Source organism: Camelus ferus, chromosome 11, assembly GCF_009834535.1.
Source record: "Camelus ferus isolate YT-003-E chromosome 11, BCGSAC_Cfer_1.0, whole genome shotgun sequence".
Classification (NCBI taxonomy): Eukaryota; Metazoa; Chordata; class Mammalia; order Artiodactyla; family Camelidae; genus Camelus; species Camelus ferus.
Genome location: NC_045706.1, coordinates 18529510 through 18552087, shown reverse-complemented (window position 1 = coordinate 18552087; position 22578 = coordinate 18529510). Strand labels below are relative to the sequence as shown.

Sequence of the window (22578 nt, the reverse complement as noted above, 5' to 3'; positions counted from 1 at the left end):
CTAGCCCTGGGGGACATGCTTAGATGTGGGCTGACAACTAGCATCCTACAAACACACTGGGGCTGGGGGAAAAGAATGGGAAGAAAGGAGGGATGGATGAGCTCCATCACCAGCCCATCTCCACTCAGTACCTGGTGGGCGTCTCCCGACGGGATGATGTAGGCCTGGATCGGTTCTGTCACATATTCCAAGTTTTTCATGGCTTGTCTCAGCTGCCGAAGCAGCTCTGAAGTTATCTTTGGAGCCATTCTGCCGTCTGCAACAACAGAAGAGTTTGTTCCAAAACCAGCCTGCCCCATGCAGAAGCTCCCTAGAGAAGCACCTGCCATGTTCTGCCCAACCCCTAGCTACGTTTTCAACCTAACCACCCCAACACCAGACCAAAACCAAACCTGCCAGAAACTCTAAAGCTTACGCTTCTTAAATACCACTTCCAAATAGCCATTGCTGCAAGAAAAGTTGAGTTACTAATACTCATTTCCAAACTAATCAGTTACCTCTTTCACTTCCAGGACTTCATTCTGAGAAGATAAACAGATGCTCAAAGATATAGGCATTTATCTTTCTTTATAGTAGTTTAAAAAAGGGGAGGACACATAATTGGTTAAATGAACTATAAGACATACAACAGTAGAGTATGAAACCATGAAAAATTACATGAACAAAAAAATTTACATGGACCTGTATTTTAACTCACAAAGATACCAACAACACTGGCAGGTAATTAAAAATAGATTACGGAAGAACATGTATAGACTGTTCTTATCTAAAATTCTGTATGTGTATATGCAGAGAGAAGTTTCTAGAAGGCCAGTCAATGAAGTGTTAGTTAATGGTTACATTTGGGTAAAGAGATATGAGTGATTTTTAATTTTCTTCTTCTTGTATTTTGCTGCTTAATTTTGATGGCTTTAAAAGAAGTTTTATATTTTTGTTAAATAGACAGGCACAGATTTGGAGCAGGAAGCTTAGTCCACTAGAAGTCAAAAGTGTTAAGTCATGTGCTCTAGTGTACGACCTCGGGGAGATGGGCAACAGGCTAGCAGTGCTCCATGTTCTCCTCTCTAAAATACGGTGGGATCAGAATGGATCCAGGGTTTTCAAACTGAGCCCCCAAAAGCCCCAGGGATCCCAAGGAGCCTATCACCCCAATAAAACTAGAACTGGGGTCAACAGCTCTAGAAAATACAAAATAGAAACAGTACTAAAAAAATCATTAAAAAGAAAATGTTAGGAACATTAAATGTAGTCTTACTAGAAATCCTTAAACTTTTACTAATTTCAAGTAATCAAAATCAAAGAGTATTGCTTCTCAGTGAGTACAAGAGACTATTTCTATGTGATCAAGGCACAGATGATGCAAGCTGACTTTAAAACTTTAGTTGGTTCTTCAAAAAAAACCTTTTCTCGACAAATACTGACATCAGTGAACAGTTCTGATAAATCATACTAAATCTATCATCATAAATCATATGATATAGATACAGATAGAGACAGACAGACAGACAGATAACTATATCACAGCTAGAGTCCCACGAGTACATAACAAAACAACTACACAAAAAATTTTTACTACATCCCATATATTGGCACAAAACTAAAATAGTAGAATTTAAAATAGAATAATGAGTTTTTCCAACTCAATTTTAAATAATTTTATTTTTTAGAGCAGTTATAAGTTCATGGCAAAATTGAAGAGAAAGTACAGATAGTTCCCACATACCTGCCCTGCCCCAGCATACACACAGCCTCCCTCACTAGCAAGACCCCCACCAGAGCGGTATATTTGTTACAACTGATGAACTGCACTGAAATATCATGATCCCCCAAAGTCCATAGTTTACATTAGGGTTCACTCTTGGTGTTGTACATTCTATAGGCTTTGACAAATGTATAATGACATGTACCTATTATGATGGTTTAATAGGTTATAGTTTTGCCTTTTCCAGAAAGTCATACAGTTAGAACCATATAGTATGTAACCTTTTCAGATTCTTTCACTTAGCAATATGCATTTAAGATTCTTCCATGTCTTTTCGTGGCCTGATAGTCCATTTCTTTTTAGTGCTGAATAACATTCCATCGTCTGGATGTACCATGGTTTATTTATCCATTCACAAACTGAGGGACAACTTGGTTGCTTCCAAGTTTTGGCAATTGCTGGGATCATATGGTTAAGAGTATATCTGGTTTTGTAAGAAGCTACCAGAAAGTCTTCTAAATTGGCTGTACCATTTTTACATTCCCACAATTAATGAATGCAAGTTCCTACTGGTCTACATCCTAGCCAGCAGTTGGTGTTGTCATTGTTTCAGATTTTGCCAGCCATTTTTCAGACAAATAAAAAGTACTTGATTTAACCAAAAACATCCTAATGCACAATGCTGTAAGCAACAGAGAATTGCACTAGGTTATCTTCAGGAATTCACACTCTGACTCACTGTGGCTTGTACTCTGCTAGGTGTGGATCCTTTTTTTGGTTCTTTAACATTTTTATCAGCTGCTTCTCCATCATCACCAGCACCTTGGGCTATAAATGCCTCAGTTATCTTCAATAGATTCCTCTATGAGGTACCATGCTAATCTTGGGACTCACTGAAAAAGTGCCCTATTTTATTCATAATCTGCAAGGGCAGGTTCAGTAGCCAACCTCAGGGCTCTATCTCAGAAGCCCCTGAAAAAGAGAAGTACTCAAAGAGAGAGTCACTGGAAATGGTCCTATTCATGATTCAAATACGTCCATGTTGCCTACAGTACAGCTGCTTCTGAATACTTTTCCAAGGGACATCTTTTGCTGTTGTCTGATCTACTGAGCCTACAATTTCTTACCTACCTGAAAAAAAAAAAGAGAACAGAAGTATCTAATCCGACTTAAATTTATATGTCAGTATCTCCATTGGGTTCAAAATGAAGCCTATAGTGAACTCATAAGCTTGCCAGCATCTAAAAACTTTATTACGACATCTTTCAGGAGCTTCAGAATAGATTTGTGTTTCCAAACCATATTTCTGAGCAAGTTAACATTTTAAAAACTCAAGCAGAAACGTAGACATCCCTTGAAGCAGTATTTCAACCTTGGCTGCACATGAGAACTACCTGGGGAACTTCTTTAATTAGTCTGGAATACAGCCTGAGCATCTGGAATTTTAAAAAGCAACTATATGATAGAAGCCAATATATTTTCTTTCAAGATCATTAATTTCCTTATAGAATTTGGCTTCTATTTGGGCACATTCCGACTTAACGATTTTGATGGTACTGACTGGGTGTTGACAGCGCTGACTGCAGTATGTAACTGATACTGTAATATGTAATATGTAATGTAATAGTAACGGATACTGACTTCATCAATAAAGTCAACAGAACCAATGGCAAGAACAAAATCCTCAATTACAAACTGAAAACCATCAAAGGCAAAATGGAGCAGGTCAAAGACATTGTCTGCTTCCTGGTCACCACAACCTGCCTCTTCACCACCACGCTCTGACCTTCATCACCATCTCTTGCCTCATCATTACATTCCTCCTCTCAGCTGGCCTGCTCAGAATTACCAGCATCATCAGTTTCACTCCACTAAAGTGGCATCTTCATACCTCCCTCCACAATGCCACCTGCCCCCCTCCCCACTATTAACACCTCCTGGCTCCTTCCTTCCTTATCCTTCACACCCTTCACATTTGGTTGGTGTCCCTAGTCTGATGCAGCCACTTTCTTGTCACCTATATGAGACTCAATGAAAGAACTTCCAATACCACAACCAACAGTTAGGATGTGGTAAGGGGCAGTGGCAGCACCAACAAAGGGAAGAAGAAAGCAACAGGCAGTGGTTGAGGCAATGGACAGGCTGTGGCAGTGGAGGCGGCTGCCAAGGAGGTGGGCAAAGGTGGCTGAGGTAGCTGTGGCCACAAGAACAACAGGCCAAAAGTAATGGAATGGGTGAACGGCTAGAGCTGAGGAGGAGACAAAGCAGGTACAATTAAAAGACCCAGTCACTGAAGTGGCAGCAGATGAAATAACAGTCAAGATGGAAGAGGTGAAAATCATGGCTGGTGAGCCTCACAGGGTAAATTTTATGAGGCCTAATGGGCTACTATACACAAAGCACTTAGAAACAGAGCTTGGCACATAGTTAATGTTGTGTTTGCAATTATGAGAGTTAGATACACAATTAACTAGGAAAGCAATGTGATCATTGGTGCAATAGGCATATACATTGTTTCTCCTTAAGGCAGGGACCATGTCATCTTCATCTGTGAATCAGTGTCTCTCGCCCAGCACCTAACATGTGCAGACATTCACTCAAAGATGGTTGAATGAGTATCACAGCTTTGTGTCTGTGATTTTTTTCAGACTCAATACAATAAACAGTAATGAATCTTCATGAAAGAAAGCTAGGATCCTAGAGAATGCTGTATTATAGCATCTGCTCATTCCACATCCCATTACTTTTCAGAAATGTTAGAAGCAGCCAAGAGCTAATCAGGGTGTGCAGGGTAGTAGGGAGCCAAGAGCAACAAACCTAGTCCATGATGTAAAATTAGCCCATACATTGCCAGGTATTTTTAAATCATGCTTTAAAAAGAATGACTCATTTAAAAGTCTCTTGCATATGTAGGTCTGCTTTTAAAATAAGTTCCCAAATCTTTAGCCTTTATCACAAAAGACTTTTCACTACTTGGAAGTACCTGAAGAGCACATCCTGTCTACCTCACTGGGTGGCTAGAAGAATCCAATATGACAACGTGCGTGAAAGCACCAAGCACAGCATCTGGTACATTGTAGAAGCTCAAGAAATATTATTTGAATCTGGGTCTGAAGCACCAGCTGGGATTCCTACATGCCTTGTTATAAGAATAGAAGGGGCTGGTTTACTCCAATTTCAGCACCTTAACACTTGCACAGATGCCAAGCTGCTCTTCCAGCGTCAACAGCTTTAGAGATGGTGGTTTGTTCCTCTGTCCCACTGCTGAGCGAGGGCCAAGAGCTTTACATACATTAGTGGTTAATTCTCACAATAATCCCCCCAGGGAAGTTTCAGTAGGCCCAGTTTACAGATAAAGAAACAGGAGTTAAGTACTTGCCCAAGTCAACTGGATCATCAGGACCAGGGCCCAAGGTCTATTCAATTCCCAAGCCATGCTGTTATATCCTATTATCTAGAGGACATAACGGAGGTTCTCTTAAAGCATTCTAAGACCAAAGGAGTCAAAACAAGTGGGTTCCAGTTTCCAGCTAGGATCTGCAGCCTCAGACAACTGAAGCTCCCTGAACCTCTGTTTCTTCACATGTAATAAAGAGTGAAATTCTCTTAAAACTCCAAATTCAATGATTCTATCACTTTTTCCCTTTCCTACTTCCTCTTTTTGCCTTTCCTTCCTCTCTTCCCTCCTGAAATGTGTTGGATACATCTATATTTTTAAAGCAAAATGACCTAAAATTGCATGCAGCTACAGCATTGATCTTCCGAAGACAGGTTAGTTATGGTTAGTTTCTTATGTGCTTCATGGGATTGATTTTTTTCAGTCAACCAGAAGGAAGTGTTCTAGTTCTCCTAGGTAGTCCACAAAAAAGCCCTGGTTCACATGGGATAGAAATATAGAAATACACCGCTTTTCATAATTCAGGTTTCTGGCAACCCAACAATATAACTAACCAGTTCTGGGAAGAGGATATGGTTCCAGAAATTTTTCCCCCAAAATTTTTCCTGAATGCACATTCAATTTATAATGCACAATAACACATTAACCTTTTCTTATTTCATAGCCTTATGATGAAAATTGAAAGCTGATCTCTAAAGCTGTCAATAAAGGACTTTGTGAGAAATTAGAAAAATTAGAACAGGACTTTTTCAATAGCAATCTATCTCTATCACCACCACCACCCCAGGAACAGGAAATGCAAAAAATCATAATTCTCTAAATTACTACCCAAAAAAAAGTTATACATATATATATATAAATATATGAACAATAACCAAATCAGAAAGCCAAGAGACAAAATGGTTGGTTTTTAATTTCCAGATATACATCCCCTCACCTCCAACCACGACCAATTATTAATCCCTTACCCTCTCTTCTCTCTCCAACTTGAGGTTGGGGTGGAGGACCTAAAATCCTCTGGAGATGTTCCATCTAAGTAATGGGCAAAATTATTACCTGTTTCCACACCTGGGTCTCCTGAGTTTGTCACCTCGTTGGGTTCAATTATTCTTAAGTTTTTCAGCTGAAAATCCTGGTAATTCGCCCTAGGGAAGAGAAAGAACAGGATACTGCAGACTTTGACCTTAGTAAACGTGGTAAGGCTTAGTCAGAGAGGAACATCAACTTGACTTAGCAATGTTTCTTCATGAGTCAGAAAAACTCACCCCATATCAGTGATGATATAAGTAAGTTTCAGATAAAATTTGCAGATAAAACATTACCATGGCAGGTAAACCATCTCAGTCCCAGCCTTTAATTCATGAATTCTCTTCAGCTATGTCTAATCTCCTGTTTAACTAGTCTAAAAATATTTTATTTGCAATGACCATTTTTCACATGTACAGCTCTATTTGGTTCTTTTTCAAATTTGCCTGTCCTTTCTTCACGGTGTCCTATTCCTTCACTATGGTTTCTGTTCCCTCTTTTAGCTTTATTTGGGGTCCTTATTTTATAAATGATTTCAGACCCTCCATTAGAAGGCCCTGGAACAGTAATCCTCAAGTTTGCTAAGTCTGCCGGCTCCCTCTTGGTGAATCATTCCTTTTCTTATAGACTCAGACTATTTCATCTATGAGAATGAGACATATCCTGGACTGTACAAGCACCACTGTCACTGTTGTTTGCTTCTGAGACTAATTTTCACTTTAATTTCTTAGCTAGGAGATTTACACACAAGTCTCCTGTCCCCATCTGAGGATAGTCTGATGCCCTGGACCCCAACAGAAAAGGCCTATAGCATTGGATAATCTCCCAGCTGTCATGCAGGCTTTAAATTCCCCTTCATTTCTGGCACCTGAGGACTTCTCTTTCTTCCAAGCCCGTTCAGTCAGCAGATATTTATTGAGACTCTTCTATAATCCAGGCCCTATTCTAGACACAACAGTGAATAAAACGGATAACATCTCTGACCTCAAGAAGTTTACATGGTGAGGGAGGCAGGTGGAGGATGCTGGGGGGTGGGTATACAAGAGGAGAGGCAACAGACACAAGAATACAATCCATCAGGTGAGTACGTGTTTTATGAAAAAAAGTAAAGCAGGATAAGGGGAAGACAATGTCAGAGAACTAAGGAAAAAGATTATTTTATATGGGGTTGCCAGGCAAGGCCTCCTTGCGGACAGATGACACTTTAGCAGAGACCTAAAAAATAAAAAAAAGTGAGGGATCAAGCCATGTAGATGTCTAGGGAAAGAATATTCCAGAAAAGGGAATGGCAAGTGCAAAGGCCCTAAGGCAGGAGTATGCATGGTACACCTGAAGAAAAGCAAGAAGGCCACCGTGGTATGGATTTGTGTCAGACCACAGGAAGTAAGTGGTTGGGAGACAAGATCAGAGAGGCAACAAGGAGTCTGTTGTTGGCTATAGAAAGGGTTTTAGATTTTATTCAGTTATGAACGTAAAGATAGTTTTGTTATAATTTTACCACATTTTTATGTCTTCAGTCCACCACACAGCCAGAACCAGGGAAACAGACATTTTTACCAGCCACTCCAGGCCTGCTCTCAGATGGCTGCTATTTTAATTTCCTTGGACAGAATGAATGTTCCTTACTGGAGGAAGCATATACTCTTTCATTAAAAAATAAGATACCTCAGTATTTCTTATAAATATAAATGAAATATCCTCAACAAAATACCAGCAAACTGAACCCAGTAAGATATAAAAAGGATCATACACCATCACCAAGTGGGATTTATCCCAGGAATGCAAGATTGGTTCAAAGTATGAAAATTAATGCAATACACAATATCAACATAATAAAGGACAAAAACTACATAATCACCTCAATAGACACAGAAAAAGCATTTGACAAAATCCAAGACCCCTTCATGATAAAAATACTCAATAAACTAGAAAAGGAGAAATTTCTCAACCTGATCAAGAATATTACAAAATCCATGGCTAACATCATTCTTAATGTTAAAAGGCTGAATGCCTTTTCCCTAAGATCAGGAACAAGACAGAGATGTCCACTCTTGCTACTTCTAGTCAAGACTGTGCTGGAGGTTCTAACCAGGGCAATTAGGCAAGAAACTGAAATAAAAGGCATCCAGATTAGAAGAGAAGTAAAATCGTCTTTATTTGCAAATGGCATTATCTTGAATGTAGAAAATCCTAAAGAATTCACATAATTAGAACTAATAAACAAGCACATCAAGATTGAAGGATACAAAATTAATATATAAAAATCGATTGTATTTTTATATACATGCAATGGGCAATCCAAAAACGAAATTACAAAAAGTTCATTTATAACAGCATCAAAACAATATATATCTAGGAATAAATTTAACAAAAGAAGTGTAAAACTTACACTCTGAATATTACAAAACATTGTTGAAAGAAATTGAAGTAGACAAATAATGGAAAGATAGTCCACGTTCATGGATGGGAAGATTTAAAGTGCCAAAATGGCAAAACTCTCCAAAATAATCTACAGATTCAATGCAATCCCTATCAAATTCCAGCTAAGTTCTAGGTAGAAACTGACAAGTAGATCCTAAACTCATATGGAAATGCAAGCAATCTAGAATAACCAAAACAATCATGAGAAAGAACAAAGCTGAAGGATCCACACTTCCTGATTTCAAAACTAAGAAAACCACAGTAATCAAGACAGTGTGGTACTGGCGTAAGGACAGACTCACAGATCAATAAAATGAAATTCAAAAATAAACCCTCATATTTACTGTCAATTAATTTTCTACAAGGATATCATTCAAATATAAAGGAGGAAAATATAATTCTTCAACAACTGATACTAAGGCAACTGGATATACACATGTAAAATAATGAAGTTGAACTTCTACCCTCACACCATGTACAAAAATTAACTCAAAATGAATCACTGACATAAGTGTTTTCTTAGGAGAAAACACAGGCTTAAATCTGACTGACCTTGACTTAGACAATGATTTCTTAGATATGACATCAAAAGTACAAGCAGCAAAAGAAAAACAGATACACTGGACTTGATTAAAGACTTCTGTGCTTCAAAGGATAACATAAAGAAAGTGAAAAGACAACCCATAAAACGAGAAAAAGCATTTGCAACTCAAATATCTGGTAAGATTCTAGTATCCAAAGTATATAAAGGACTACCACAACTCAGCAATAAAAAGACAAATACTACAATTTTTAAATGGTCAAAGGTTCTGAATAGATGTTTCTCCTAAGAAGACATACAAATGGCCGACAATCACATGAAAAGATTTTCAACATCATTATTCATTAGGGAAATACAAATCAAAATCACAATGAGATATACCACTTCACATCTACTAAGAAGGTTATAATTAAAAAAAAAAAAAGACAATAACAAGTATGGGCAAGGATGTGGAAACACTGGAACACTCAGGCTTTGCTGGTATGAATGTAAAACGGTATAGTGGCTTTGGAGCACAGCCCAGCATTCCTCAAAAGGTTAAAAACAGAGTTAACCTATGACCCAGCAATTCCACTCCTAGGTGTATACCAAAGAAAACTGAAAATATAACTCCACATAAAAACTTGTACACAAATGTTCATAATGGCGTTCTTCATAATATCCAAAAATTAGAAACAACCCAAATGTCCATCAACCGATGGATAAATAAAAGTGGTCTAAACATACAATGGAATATTATTTGGCAATAAAAAGAAATAATCACTGATACAGGCTACAACATAGTAAACCTGGAAAACAATTATGCCAAGTGAAAAAAGCCAGTCAAAGACCATATAATTATATGATTCCATACGCAGCATTCAGGCAAACCCACAGAGACAGAAAGTAGATTAGTGGTTGCCTAGACCTGGGGTGGAGTTGGGAAAATGAGGAGTGACTGCATATGTACACAGGTTTCTCTTGGCGAAGATTAAAATGTTCTAAAATTGATTGTAGTAATGGTTGTACAACTTTGGGAATATTCTCAAAACCACTGAATTGTACTATTTAATAGGTGAATTGTGTGGTACATGAATTATATCTCAATAAAGCTGTCCTAATATTTTAAAAAGCCAGAAACCTCTTTTTCTTGGACAGAGATACAAGTCATATTCTCACCTGATTTCCCTTGACTTCATATGCACATTTACAAGATGGTGAGCCACGGAAGTCAATTTCTCTATATACTCAAATTTAACTGGTGCCAGTGACTAATTCACACAGAGAACAAGAGAGCTGGAGGGAGGTTATTCAGAAGTAGCCCTATTCATTCACTTTACAAGAGATGAAACAAAGATAACTTGCCACAGGCCATACACATCAGTAGCTGCAAAGCCAAGACCAGAAATCAGGTCTAACAGGAGATGCTCACAGAGAGGTTGAGTTCAGGCTCTCTTGGAGCATCACCACCTCCACCTTCCTGTAAGGATCAAAGGAGCCACAAAGCAGCTACATATTACAGTTGTCTTGCTCCTGGTCTCTGCAGAGTCCAAGATCCATCCACCTTTCACTTACTTGGACAGACACACTCTCGGGCTCTCAGTCAAAGCAAGGTTATCATTAAATGTTAGATCTAGAATATACTTCAGAAACCATCCAACTCAGCTCCTTCCTCTAGAAAGAAACTGAGAAGCAGAGATCAAACAATTTGCTCCAGATCTCAGAGCTATTCGATGACAGAGTTAGTCTAGAACTAGAGGCCAGGACTCCCAACTTCCAGCTCGGTGCTCCTCCCCTTTCCAGGACTTCTTCAGCCTACACCTTCTCAATGACATGATGTGCCATGAGGTGGGTAAGAGGAAAGAAGCAAGCAGAGAACTTCCTATTCAATCTTCTTATAAGCTGCTTATGGCGCATTTTTCTCCCTTTCTCTTTTTAAAGAAATCCCAGCAGGGTTGTTACCCTTCCCCGTCCCCCAGTCCATGATGAGAATCATACATATCTATCACTCAGGATGGGACAAAAAGGGATCCAGATGCTCAGTCACGTCCTGTGAGGTGAGACAGGGGTAGAATGGAACAAGTTCAAGGGTGAAGAAGAAGGTGGACAATGTTGTTTTGCCTACCCAGAATCCTTCCCTCCCTTCTTTTGATCAGAGCACCTTGGTTTTCCTTCTGAGACTGTCTCTTCCGCATTTTCAGTCCACAGAGTTGAAACGAGTCTTACCCACTCACCCACCAAGTTCTGGGACCCAGGCCTGCACAATCTATCCCTCCAGCCACAATGACAGGTTCAGGGATGGACATAAGGAACAAATCAGCCCAGTGAAAATCAGATCTGGAACTTCTGCTCCAACCATTAGGTAAAAGGGCTGTCAGACTAGAACTATCATAATCTGCCAAAGAGGAAAGTCTGCCTGAGAATGAAGCCAACATTGAAGAAACAAGAACCAAGAGGTGCGAGACAAGATGCCAGTGCTGGTCAGCTGCACCGGAAGCCAGCTCAATCCCTCTGTATCCAAGTCAATTTGAGTTCAGTTCCCATCACCTAAACTGAGTCATGTTTACACTGAATAGCACTGAAATTCTGCCACTAGGGAAGGCAACTGAGGCAAATGGCCTCCCTTCTTTCAGCCTCTAAGCAGCCTCTTGTGCAAGGTAAGGAGGCTCTATCAGCTGAACGAACTTTCTGCCCCTAAAATGTTGTGATCCTACGAATCCAGTAAAGACCAACTCGGTCCTTAAAGACTACTTGTAAGCCTAGGGCCTAACTCATTATCCACCTGCCTGACCCCACTGCCAGCACTTAACACACAGACAGCTCCTTCCCCATGCAGGTTGGCCAGACCTCACACATCCTGCTTCTAAAGGGCAGGGCAGGTTCTCTCCTCACCCCTAACATGCTTTAGCAAGGCCAAGCCCGAGTCAAGGTCGACTTGGGATCTGTCCACTCACAAACACAAGCACAAGCCATGGTCTGTGTTCAGCAAGTGAGCCTGGCCACGCTGCCAAGTCTCAGCTGGTCAGAGGATGGCTTACCCCGTCTGTATTGCCAGGGAGTCTGGCTTCTGGCCTTTGTGAACTCTCAATGTATCTCTCTCTCCCTCTCCCATTTTGCTAGGTGCTCTGATAAGTATACCCCAGTTGCAGGGGAAGAAGAGGCTGAAACCTGTTTAATGTGAGACCAGGGGATTATCCGTCTCACCTCCCTGGATGCAGGGAGAACCCCAAGCAGGTTACTGGTGAGCTTTTCCTGGAGATTATGCCTAAGTATTCCCTTCTACAGCTTCTGAAACCATTTGGGTGGGGAAGGGCCCGCGGCTGCCTATCCTTGTGACAGATCAGTAAGGCGAATTGCAGGTGTCATATTGTCAGGGTTGTAATTTAAGGATTAGATTCCCAGGGAAGAGGAGCGAGGGCAGGGGCTCGCCCACCTCCCCAGACCCCAGGAGAAGCCAGGAGGGGTCAACTTCCTGCAACTTCCTGCCACAGAGGGGCCTTCTCACCGGGCCGGGGAGGGGGCGGCGATGGCCACAGCCCCTCGGGCCGGGGGCTGCAGCTCCGCACACACACTGGTCCAGAGACCCAGATCGGCTGCCCTGGGGTGCCCGCGGCCCCGCCAGAAACGAACCGGTACTTGCCCAGCTGCAAGGCTCCCTCCCCTGCTCTCGCCCGGGGGACTATGGCAATCCCCCGCCGGCGCCTGACTGCGGTGTGCCGCCTGCAGCTGCTCATCCGCTCGTCCCTGCCCCGCCGGGTGCAATAAGTGCGCCCAGGACCGGAGGGCCGCGCGCTGCCCGGACGCCGGCTCCCCGGCAGAGCCGCCTCACCTTACTCGCGGTGCCTTTCTGGAGGCTGCCATTCGGCGGTGACGTGCCCCGGCCCACGTCAGGGGAGCGCAGACCAGCTGATCATCCGCGGACCCGCAGGAGGGAAGGAGACCAGCGCGCGCGGAGCCGGCCACGCCCCTCTCTGTGGCGTGCGCTCGCGCCGCCGCCCCGCCCACCCTCGGGCCCCGCCCATCCGCCCGGGACCGGTCTGCGTTCCCACCCCAGCCCGCACTGCTTCTCTCCCTGCGGCGAGTGAGGGGGTGGAGGCCGTACCGCAGCGCGTCATTTCTGTTCATTTTTCTCGCCATTCCCCGAAGAGGAAAAAGAAGGGCTTTGTCGGCGGAAGGGGCTGTGGCGCGATGAGCTGACTTTCAGGGATGGTCCAGCCTTTAGGAGGGCAGAGAGGAGGAGGACGTGGCCAGTTCTGGGAGTGTCTCAGTAGAGTTTCACGGCCTGAGGCTTAAGAGGTATCCCCAAAGCCACTTATACAGGCAGCTTCAAAATCCAGCTGCTCTCTCCACTTGGACAGCTATTAGTCATCTCAAACTTAACACATGCGAACGGCTCTCCTGGCCCAACACACCAAGACAAAACCCCAGTTCTCGCCATGTCACTCAGTGGCTAGATCTGGGAGGTATCCCTGCCTCCTCTCACACCGCACATCCATCTGTTAGAAGACCGTGCTGGCCCCGTCTTCAAAACAGATCCCTAATCCAACCACTTCTAATCACCCTCACCTGTCCTCTCTCTGGTCTGCGTCACTGATGCCTCACCCTTGTGATTGATTACACTGGCCTGCCTGATGCCACAGGCACCTGCACAGTGTAGCCTAAACACAGCAGCCAGGTCAGTCGTTTGAAGTCTGAAATCATGTCCCTGCTCTGCTTAGCACCTTCTGATGGTTCCTTTTTCCTCATTTCACTCCTGCTAAAACTTCTGCTTGATTTGCCCCTAACCATTTCCTTCTGTTCTCACACTGCTCACTCTGCTCCAGCTTAACTGGCCTTGCTATTCTTGAAAAAGCTAGGCATACTCATGCCTCAGGGCCTTTGCACCTGTTCTTCCCCCAAATATCTGGCTCCCTTCCTCACCCATCCCTCATCTTGCCTTCAAGTGTTTGCTCAAGTATCACCTTCTCAGCAGACCCACCCTGATCACCCTATTTAAAATTGTAAACCACTCCCCAACAGTCCTATTCCCCCTTACCCTGGTCTGTTTTTTTCCATAGCACTTATCACCTTTTAACATGATGAAAAGATGTATTTATATGTATGGTATTCCACCCTACCACCATACACACACACACACAAACACACATGTACACACACAAACACACATGTACACACACACACGCACACACACCATAGCCATCAGCGCAAGAACTGTGTCTGTGTTGTTTAATGATGAGTAATACCTGACATGTACTAAATTCTCATTACATATTTTCTGCATGAATGAATGTCCCCAGAATTTGCAGTACTTGAGGGTAGGGATGGTGGCTCTCTTGTTCGTTGTTATTACCCTGGTTAGAACAGCTTAGAACAGCACCCGACACAGTGTCAGGACTTCAGAAATATTGGTAAATGAAAGTGACCACGTTTTTAAAAGCGATCTACACTTCTTGCTTTGACCTTGGTAAAGACCTGATACACCTAGATCAGATAGGTTCTGCTGCCTGCAAGAGCTCAGAGTTCTAGTTGTTACTCAATAAGCATTAGACCAGCTAAATTAGGGCCTGTAGAAACATACAAAATAACTAAAAGATGTGGCGCCTTGGAAGGCAGCAGACATCTGTTCCATTTCCCCAAAGTTATGGAGCCAAAAATAAAACAACAACAAGATTGTAAATAAAGTGACTGGTTCCAGCCCACATCTGAAAGATGGTGGGAAAGATCAAGTTGTGAGGAAAAAAAAGGAGATGTCAGAGAGACAGATAAATGGGACCTCAGGGGAACAGGTATTTCGTAATCACATCGCCTAGGAGTCTGCTCAGGATTTATCACATCTGGCTTTAGGGGAGAAAGAGAAATACTTTGTGTTCTCTGAACCAGATTTGAATTTCTGTTTTCAGGATAACAAAGCACCTCTCCCCTTCTTGAATGTCTTTCAGGAGAACCTCAGGGAGAAATTCACTGAGTCGAATTATCACCAGAGGGGAAGAACACTGGGGTTATGTCAGGCTTCTCTCCTGGCTCTGCAGTTCTGCGGTCCTCACATGTTTGAAGAGGTGGGACAGTCACACTGACATTTACTGAGTGCTATATGCCTAGCCCACAACAACCCAGTGAGTAAAGAACTGTAATCCTCATTTTCCTGGTTGAGGAGACAGAGTTGCAGAGGTTAAGTCACTTGCCCAAAGACCACAAGCTTGTAAGTGGTTGGATTGTGGAATACATTCAGGCAGCAGGATGGATTCCTACCTCCCAAACACTTAATCACTAAACTATATGGAAAGGACCCTAGAGGTTACCTCACCCAACCTCCTAGTCCACACCGTGGAAAAAGAGAGGCAATTGGATTCATCATTCAAACTCAGACTGGATGGTTTTTAAAGGTAGCTAGAAACATTAAGTGTGTGGAAATGTTATGGGCTAAATTGTGTCCTCCCAAAATCCATACGTTGAAGCCTCAACCCCCAGTACCTCAAAATGTGATCTTATTCAGAAATAGGGTCGTTATAGATGTAATTAGTTAAGATGAGATCACACTGGGGTAGAGTGGACCCCTAATCCAAATTGCTGGTGTCCTTATTTAAAAAAAAGGAAATTTGGACACAGAAGAAATGCCATGTGAAGATGAAAACAAAAATCAGGGCGATACATCTACAAGCCAAGGAACCCCAAAGATTGCCAGCAAACCACTAGAAGCTAGGAGAGAGGCATGAACAGATTTTCCTTCATGGCCCTCAGATGGAACCAACCCTGAGGATACCATGATCTTGGACTTCCAGCCTCCAGAACTGTGAGACAATACATTTCTGTTTAAGCCACCCAGTTTGTGGTAGTTTGTTACAAAAGCCTTAGGAAACAATACCAAATGAGTTCTAAATATCCTAAGTGTGTGAATTGTGGAGCTGCTATTTTGGCCACACAACATTCATTTATCTTCCTGGTAACCATCCTCCTATTTCCCTCTGAAGACCCATCGTTTCTTCCATCTCTCATTCTCAGCCTGTTATTTGGTGAAATAGTTGAATTCCAGGAGTCCATCATGACCCGGGTACAAGCCACAGTGATAGGCTCAAAAACTGCTTTGGGACCAGTGCCACGAAATTTCCATGGTGAGTGCCAGAAGAGAGCCTTGTTCTCCTTTGCCAGGCAAGAACCAGGACACCTGTACTCTGGAACTGCTGCCTTTGCATGCAACATGTGAGCGACACCAAAGCTACCGAGGGCAGAGCAGAGAGGAGGAGAAGCAGAAACCTCACAATATCATTTGAGCCCTGAATCCTGCCATGCCTAAAACCAGATCTCCCACTGGACTTTTCAGATGTCAGCCAAAAAATTTCCTTTTGTGTTTAAGTCCATTTGACATGGATTTTCTGTCACTTGCAAGCAAAAGACTCCTCACTGAATTACTTCAGTAAGTTATGATCCATCTGTACAGCTGAATTTTATGCATGAGGTAGATATATTTGTATTCAAAAACCATGAACTAAGAAATGGAAAAAATAGATAGCAAAACAATGTAATACTCAATTTTTATAATTCTATGTATACATATATCTATACTATGTATATATGTATATGTATATATATGTATATATACTATGTATATATATCTATATACATAAATCTATATAATATAGGTTTTTTTTAGAATAAAAGGAAAAATATCCACAAAACATTAACGATGCTTATCTCAAGGTGGGAGAATTTGGAATGATCTTAATTTTCCTCTGCTTCTTTGGGGTTTTTTGAAATTTTTTTTAAATTTAAAAGAAACTCAAAGTTCTAATCATTTCTCTGACCCTTTCTCCTTTGAATAGAGAATGGGGAGCCTGTTGCATCCTTCAAATCTGAGTACCACAAGCAATATTAGTCCTCCAGTATTCAACTTGATAACTGATATTGATAGCCTGACCATCTATTGGGGGTAGGGGGTAACATCCGTTTTAATAAACCCCGAGATAACAGGACAGAAAAAATAGAGATTCTTGTAGGCTATTATACAAAATTATAACTTTAGAGGATGGTTTTAACCTTTTCAAACATTTCACTTTGTTCTAATAAAATTGATAGTTATAGGAACAGTGATGAGTGAGGCTCTCATAAATTGTTATAATATGGTCCTATTTTCTGTAAAGTTAACTGAAAGATAGGCTTGTGGTTACACCCTAGAAAGGAATTAGAAAAGAAAAGCCAACTTTCAGGATTGTAGAGTCTGCCAAAACAATGTACTGTAAATTAAGGGTGGGAGAATGCATTTGGCTCAGTTCAGAATCCACTCACCCTTTGTCTTCAATGAAAACTGAACTCAGACCTTTGATATCTGAGTTCCATTTACTCTTGGCAAAGTTCAGTTCTCTGGTTGAAAAAAAAAAAAAAAAAGAAAAGAAAAAACGCTTAAGGAGGCCCAGAGGGTTTCTTGGACATCAGATGTTCTCGCACAAGCAACATATTGATGAGCTAAGTGTAAATGAATCAGAAACATACAGAGTAAGGGACTTTAAACACACACACACCCTCCCATGCTATACAGAAAAAGGGGGGGGGGGCATATGGAGGCACTATGTTTGTCTCTTCCTTTAAGGAGTATTTCTTTTTACCATATTTTATCCCTTTCTCTCCCTCAAAGTCTTTGAGGGACCTTTGTAAAATGTAGCAAAGGAAAGAGAACCTATCCACTGTTTCTGATGGTGACTTATCATCCCTTCCTGGCTATGCCTTGAAATCTGGGCTTTCTAGAGAGGTAGCATGGCCTAGAGGTCAAGGTCAAGAGGCAAGTTCTGGCCCTGGCTCTGCCACTAAAAAGGCATGTGACTTTAGACCTGGCAGATCACCCACTTCTCTGGTTTCCTAAGAGTTTGAATTTGACCAGCCCCTTCCAGACCTGCTGTGCATTTGATCAAGTCTTAGTCAGAGGACTTAAAAGTTGGCAGCCTGGTAGATGTTTTCTGTGGCCCTCACTGTATTCTTTTTTCATAACAGCTTTCTGAGTATATTTCTCATACCATACAATGCACCTATTTAAAGTATGCAATTCAATGGTTTTTAGTATATTCACAGAGTTGTGCAACCATCACCACAATCAATTTTAGAACATTTCATCACCCTAAAAAGAAGCCTACACCCTTTAGCTACCACTTTCCATTTCCCTTCATCCTCCCTACTTGAGGAAACCACGAATCTACTTTCTGTCTCTATAGATTCGCCTCTCCTGAGCGTGTCATATAAATGGAATCTTACAATATACAGTCTTTTGTGACTGGTCTCTTTCACTTAGCATAATGTTTTCAAGGTTTATCCATGGTGTAGAACTTGATTCCTTTTTATTGCAATATAATGCAATAATGGAATATAATAATATTTCACATCATGTTTATCCATTCATTCATTTGGGTTGTTTCCATTTTGGGGTTATTGTGAACAATGCCACTATGAACATTCATGTACAAGGATTTTTGTAGACATACGTTTTCATTTCTCTTGATTATAAACCAATGCATGGAAATGTTGAGTCATATGGTCACTCTGTTTAACCTTTTGAGGAACTGCTGAACTGTTTTCTGAAGTGGCTACCCCTTTTATATTTCCAACAGCAGTGTATGAGGATTTCAGTGTCTACATATCTTCATCAACACTTACTATTATTTTTCTTCTTGATTCTAGTCGTCTTAGTGAATATGAAATGGTATCTTACATGATTTTGATCTGCATTTCCCTGGTAGCTAACGATGTTGAGCTTCTGTTCATATGTTCTTTAGCCATTTGTATATCTTCACTGGAGAAATATCTATTCAGATTCTTTGCCCACTTTTAAGTTGAATTTTTAAATTATTATTATTGAGTTGTAAGCATTCTTTATTCTAGATGCAAGTCTCTCATCAGATATATGATTTGGAAATATTTTCTCCCATTCTGTGGATCATGGTATTTTTTAAATTCTAAATAGATAACAACATTTAAAGAGGAAATTTTCGCTACTTAAAAATTCATATCCTCAACTTCTTTTGGAAAATCAGAATGTTGGTTTATAAACATTGGTCCTTCCTCCTATGCAGCAATAAGCAGCACGAATGGAGCAGGGGCTACTCCTTTGACATGAGACAGGGAGCCCTCCATTTGTCCATGGAGTCCTTTCTATTTTACCTGCAAGGCCCTTGTACACATCCCAGGTGGTGATTCCTTCTCCTAGAGAATTTGCTAAAACAGGGACTGAATTTCAACTCCACTGAAATTGCCCTTGCAATTGAGTTAAATCGCTTACTTCTTGCTGGAATGTTTTCACCTTTGGCACTTAAACACCGAATCCCCCGAACTTAGCACAGAACAGCAAGTCTTCCACTCCTCTGTTTTGCAATTTGGATTTGTAAAGCATGGGGCAGCTCACTAGGGCTTGGCAAAGCCTCCAGAGTTTTGGCAGCCCTGTTGGTACTGATGTCATGAGTGTCCCTTGCCATAATGCATCTTCATCACTAACTCAAATCAGCCAAACTCAAACAAACGAACTTGAAAAACAGAATAACAGGCTGCCTAGCTTCAAAACACTGCATAAAAATACCAGAAAAACAATTCCCTGCTTAAGACCATAGCCAAGAGTGAAAATCACAGTTTCTGATTGTTAACCATCCCTTTCCCCAATCATAATTTGCCTGCTAAATGCAGCTCCCTCTCAGAGTACAATTAGAATCTCTAAGAAGATATATTAGTAACTTAACCTAGTCATGCAACATTCTTTCCCCCTATTTCTCACTAATCTTTGTCTAACTCTTTATTCATCCATTCCTTCACGTACATATTTTTATCCTTACTATTCTTTTTTAAATAGCTTCATTGAGATATAATTCACAAACCCTATAATTCACCCATGTAAAGTGTACAAGGAAGTGTTTTTTCCCTATGTTCACAGCACCGTGTAACCATCAACACTTCCTAATTTCAGAACATTTTTATCACCTGAAAAAGAAACCTCTTATCTTTGAGCATCATTGCTCCAATTTTCCCCAGCCCTAGACAACCACTAATCTGTTTTCTGTCTCTGTAGAATTTGCCTCTTCTGAACATTTTATATAAATGAAATCATACAGTATGTCATTTTTGTGTCTGACTTCTTTCATTTAGCATAAGACTTTCAAGTTTCATCCATGCAATAGTACGTATCAGTGCTTCATTCCTTTTTATTGCAGAATAATGTTACCTTGTATGGATGTGCCACATTTTATTTATCCATTCAAATGGACATTTGGGACATACGAGGAACTCATGCATAGAGGTTTTTCCAAAGAAGACATACAAACAGCCAACAGATATGTGAAAAATTACTCAATATCACTAATCATCAGGAAAATACGAAACAAAACTACAATGAGATATCACCTAACACCTGTTATGATGGCCATTGTAAAAAAAAAAAAAAGAAAAAGATAACAAGTGTTGTCAAGGATGTGGAGAAAAGGAAACCCTTGTATCCTATTGATGGGAATGTAAATTGGTATAGTCATTATGAAAAATAGTGTGGAGTTTCCTCAAAAAATCAAAAATAGAGCTATCATATGATCCAGCAATCTCACTTCTGTGTATATACCCCAAAAAATAAAATCACAATCTCAAAAATATATCTGCACTCCCATGTTTATTTCAGCATTGTTCACAAGAGCCAAAATATGGAAACAACTTAAGTAGTGTTCATCGATAGGTGAATAAATCAAAAAGAAATGTGGTCTATATACACAATTACTCAGTCTTAAAAAAAAAAGAAGGAAATCCTCCAATTTGAGACATGGATGAACCTGAAGGACATTACATTAAGTGAAATAAGCCAGACACAGAAAGACAAATATCTCATGATCTCACTAATATGTAGAATCTGAAAAAAAAAAAAATGGTCGAATTCATAGTAACAGAGTAGAATGGTGGTTACCAGAGGCTGGTGGTTGGGGAGAAGAGAATATATTGATCAAAGGGTATCTTAGTTATAAGATAAGTAAGTTCTAGAGAACTGATGTACAATATGGTGAATACAGCTAATAATAATGTATTATGTAGTTGAAACTTGCTGAGAATATAGATCTCATGTGTTCTCATCACAAAAAATATATATGTATCTATAACTTTGGGAGGCGATAGATATGTTGGTTTGATTGTTTGTAATCATTTCACAATGTATACATATATCAAAACATCACACTGTATATCTTAAGTATATATAGTTTTTATTTGTCAAACATAAGTCAATTAATTAAATTTTTAATTAATATTTGGGTTGTTTCCACTGCAGGGCTATTATGAATGATGCTGGTGTGAAAATTCTTGTATGAGTTTTTGTACATGTATAAGGGTATAAGTTTTCCTTTCTCTTGGATGTTTGTCTAGGAGTGGATTGCTGGTCATTGTATGCTTAACATTTTAAGGAACTGCTAAGCTGTTTCCTAAAGTGGCTGCACCATTTTGTATGCCCACCAGTGATGAACAAGGTTGCAATACCTTCACATCCTTATCCATTCTTACTATTCTTGATTGATATGTTTGTCCTTCTTCCTCTGTCAACTCTTTCAGGATTTCACTGAAATTCCTAAAGACTTTTGCCCCTGGGGAAGTGAGATGGCACTTCATTATAGAGAAAACCTTTACTTAGCCTTTCTTTTCAGGGAAGCCACTGAAAAGCATTATACTTCAAATGTCCCTGTTGCTCTGGTAAATCAGATGTCTCCACAGTGCACCACAAGCCTGAGTCTCTAAGCTCCTAGTTGAGATATTTTAGATACAAACAAAAGAAAGAAATTCAATCACTTAAAGCCATAGATTTATTGAATTTTGGAACTGGAAGGAACCCTAAGGATCCCTCCACCAATGCTTTCATTTTTTTCAGTGAGGATGCTCAAACCAGGAGATTCACGTGAACGAGGCCACCCAGCTGGCTTACTGCAGAACAAGACTGGAACTCAGCTCTGCTGGTTCTCTATTATTGCTCTTGTCAGCTCAACCCGCAGTCACTCAGTCATCTGGGCAAACCCAGCTCAGCAAACACTGGGGCAGCAGTAATTTAAAGAGTAAGGGCTGCATCCATATACACACCAAGCAAAAATGAAGAATTAGGTGATTCCCTGGATAATTCCCACCACAAAACCCACTCAAGTAAAAGCTAGATCAAAGGTTGTGAATTGGGTACCTGAGGGCTGACCCTAGCCCACAGATATGTTAGCTTGTGCTATGTGGTGTTTTAAGTATTTTTAAAAAGATTGTTACCAACTCATAAAAATGAAGAGATTTCACCCCCCAAAAATCTACTAACATTAAGTGGTTCCCACTTAAATTTTGCAACAAGCAGGCTGGAGTTGAGCAACACCATCCAGTGCCCTCTCATCACACTACCTGCCCAGTTCCTGAAAGAATTTGAATTTAGGACTCTTTGTCTAGATAATTGAGACATACGTGAGGCATTGGTGCCTTTGCTGTAGTAGGAATACTCCCACTCTACATGGCCCTGGTTAAAGAGAGAAAGACAGACACCAGACAGAAAAA

General features: G+C 40.8%; 1 protein-coding gene across 2 annotated transcripts in view; it reads right to left on the bottom strand.

Annotated features, from left to right (window-relative positions):
• Nucleotides 1-13051, bottom strand: part of XPNPEP1 (X-prolyl aminopeptidase 1) — a 51395-nt gene extending 38344 nt beyond the window's left edge. The window contains exons 1-3 of one of the 2 annotated variants that reach the window (XM_032490970.1): nt 12896-13051; nt 6156-6244; nt 132-256 (exon numbers count right to left, since the gene is read on the bottom strand). In XM_032490970.1, the coding sequence (XP_032346861.1) occupies nt 132-256; nt 6156-6244; nt 12896-12927 (246 nt within the window). In that variant the 5' untranslated portion in view covers nt 12928-13051. The remainder of the gene's footprint in view (nt 1-131; nt 257-6155; nt 6245-12895) is intronic. The other variant, XM_032490969.1, reaches the window with a different exon arrangement.
• Nucleotides 13052-22578: the final 9527 nt, after the last annotated feature.